We start from the raw sequence: 2,575 nt of genomic DNA, 5'->3' as shown, positions 1-2,575 counted from the left end.
CTCTAGTAACCACCTCTGGATCCTTCCCCACCACCTCTATAATCCAATATCTTCCTTCATCTGATTTCGTCTTGCTTCGTTCCTTTCTCACTCTTCTCTCAACCGATTATCAACCACACCACTGCCAACTTTCAATCTGGACTCGACGTCCCACCGGTGGAGATGAAACTGACGATCGCCCCACCCCCACTGGTATAACCACTTCCACAAAATCATTGATTGCATTCCCCAGACGACCACCTCCACAACTATTTCACCCATCATCGGTTCCCGTCGACACACACTTTCAATGTGGTCGACGTATTTTCAACACAACTGATTCAAAGGATTCTGTATATATATTATCAAACAAAACCTCTGCTTCGCCCATGAATGGACACGGGGGGAAAGGGGTAAAGCTGGCGGCAACGGTGGTTCAACCGGCGGGACTGAGACCTAACTTTTTTCTTTTTTTGATTTTGGAATGTGACTACTACCCAGGTTAGAACTGTCAAAAGCACCCACCTTCTACTCCCTCTTTCTTTCTTTTAGTGATGTTTTCAATGTTTGTATTTAGGGGGAAATTGTGTAATTTGGGTACGAATATCAGGATGAATGATGAAACTATGTGATTGGAACTTAGGGACTGATTATGATGAGGCATCAAACAAATGTTGTAGCCTCTGGTTTTACAACTATGTGCTTAATTTTTAGTGGTGCTCTAATTTGTTTGTTTTTAATTTGGGATACTTTGATTTTCAAGTTATTTTGGATAACAAATACACCGATTTACTTCAAGAACAACCAAACATGGATTTTAGTTGCAAATAAACCATTGTTATTAAAACACCATCAGACTAAGAGAATAATCAACTTTGGATCAAACACATTTGTTTCCTTATGTTGCATACAGATTTTTATGTATGTCCAACATGGTTTACATGGCAGGTATTCAATCATATTTATTTTTAGCTAGTTTTACTCTTTTACCCTTCTATGTAATTTTGTATCGATAATTTCTAATTATGGTTTGTTAAATGAAGTGGAAGAGGGTCGAGAGCTCTGTTGAAGTGGTTGAAAAATGTAAGTGTTGTTTATCATGCAAGCTATTATTCATGTAGACGGTTCACAAGTAATGTACCAAATTACCCTTCTTCTTTTTTCATCTTAACATCACCTTAATATTCATTTTTTCTTTTTAGGATTCCACATTGTCTATTCTAAGCATTGTAAAGTCACCTTTTCCTTCACCGGATGCTGAAAATGTAATTTCTTGTGGTTTTTATGCTACTTCTATGGTAAGTCATTGTCTTTAACTTTTTATACACTGATAAAATCATGGTATATAAACATTGAGATTTTTGCATCTATTGTAAATCTGTATATTAACTTTTACAGCTTCATCATGCCGAAACTCCCAGTTCACACACAATATCACCTGTTATTTACATGTGGAGACCTAATCAGAAGTCAACTAATGGATCTGAAGACCATGTGAAAGTCAACAATGGTCAAACTTTTAGGCAGTTATGGTGAATTAATCCAGGTTTTCAATGTTTGGACAAACTTCTCCACTTATGTTGTAGAATTCTATCAGACAAAATCTGAGTTGGAGATGCTAAAGATAGTTGATAGTTTCTTCATTTCCCAAACTATTTGCTTTCCATTAAAAGCATTTACAAGTAGAATCATTTTTTTCACTAAATCCATATATACATCGACACTTTAAACATAATTCATGATAATGAGTGGGTTGTTTTCATAAATTGGAGAAATAAGATTTGTGAAAGACACCACATGGGATCCTATCTCTAAATGAATTGAAGCTTCACCGACTGCGTTGAACATGAATATCAATAACTAAGTGGCTCATTTGTAGTTTATAACAATTGTACACCATGTGCTTGATGTTATGCTTGACATTTATTATTTTACCAATGACTTGAGATTTCTATCAATTGGTAAAGATCAAATGGGTAGTGATTGAATATTTTCCTTAATGAATAGATACCAGGTCTTGCTTAAAGTTGTGACAGACAAGATTAGTGACTATCTCAAATAATTAGTATTATATTTCATCTTAATTTGTTCAAAATAGTTCTATTTTATGTGATTATATCTTACCAGGTTAGCGTCTTTTCTTAAATGAGCTAATGAAGGGAAAAGTTTACATTTGTTTGTATTGAATCATACATACTTTTGTTTTATTATATATCTCTTTTTAATGACAAAATTTAGATGCATATGTTGATGAAGAAGATGTTGCAAAGTTATGTTAGTTGCTAGGTTTGATGTCTTGCTTACTTTTCCTGGTCTGGCACCTACCAGCCCCATTCCTTATACCAGACTAGAGATTCGACCTTCCGTATTTTTTTTTATCAAGGCTATACAATCCAATGGTGATCCACAACAGCCCAACTCACCAATACAACACGTTTACAATTAACTCTATTTGTATCTTTTGTATATTAAAATGTATAGTCAACAGAGTCTGGATAAGCTCCTAATTGATCTCCTGTAGAATAGCTCTTCTCAACCTCTGTAATCAGCCCTTATATATACTTGTAACTTATTAAATGAATGTAGAACTTCAATC

The 2,575-nt window shown here is 34.7% G+C and overlaps 1 protein-coding gene across 2 annotated transcripts; it reads left to right on the top strand.

Annotated features, from left to right (window-relative positions):
• On the top strand, positions 1–2,368 carry LOC111918991 (ribonucleases P/MRP protein subunit POP1). Of its 2 annotated transcripts, XM_042897483.2 has the most exons (5): positions 1–480; positions 557–927; positions 1,023–1,062; positions 1,182–1,277; positions 1,378–2,368. In XM_042897483.2, exons 2-5 carry the CDS (start codon positions 632–634, stop codon positions 1,513–1,515), a joined length of 570 nt encoding a protein of 189 aa, XP_042753417.1. In that variant the 5' UTR covers positions 1–480; positions 557–631; the 3' UTR covers positions 1,516–2,368. The 2 variants fall into 2 exon arrangements, with proteins under 2 accessions (XP_042753417.1, XP_052622201.1); XM_052766241.1 differs by having other exon boundaries at positions 1–927.
• The last annotated feature ends 207 nt before the right edge of the window (positions 2,369–2,575 follow it).

This window comes from Lactuca sativa, chromosome 8 (genome assembly GCF_002870075.4).
Source record: "Lactuca sativa cultivar Salinas chromosome 8, Lsat_Salinas_v11, whole genome shotgun sequence".
Classification (NCBI taxonomy): Eukaryota; Viridiplantae; Streptophyta; class Magnoliopsida; order Asterales; family Asteraceae; genus Lactuca; species Lactuca sativa.
The sequence above is the reverse complement of the archived record's forward strand: the minus strand, read 5'-3'. Positions and strand labels throughout refer to the sequence as shown.

Bases quoted from the DNA above. Each gene is read 5' to 3' on its own strand.
- LOC111918991 (XM_042897483.2), top strand. From the start codon at position 632: ATGATGAGGCATCAAACAAATGTTGTAGCCTCTGGTTTTACAACTATG. The intron at 928-1,022 runs GTATTCAATCAT...TGTTAAATGAAG, and splicing joins CAACATGGTTTACATGGCAG to TGGAAGAGGGTCGAGAGCTC. The intron at 1,063-1,181 runs GTAAGTGTTGTT...TTTTCTTTTTAG, and splicing joins TGTTGAAGTGGTTGAAAAAT to GATTCCACATTGTCTATTCT.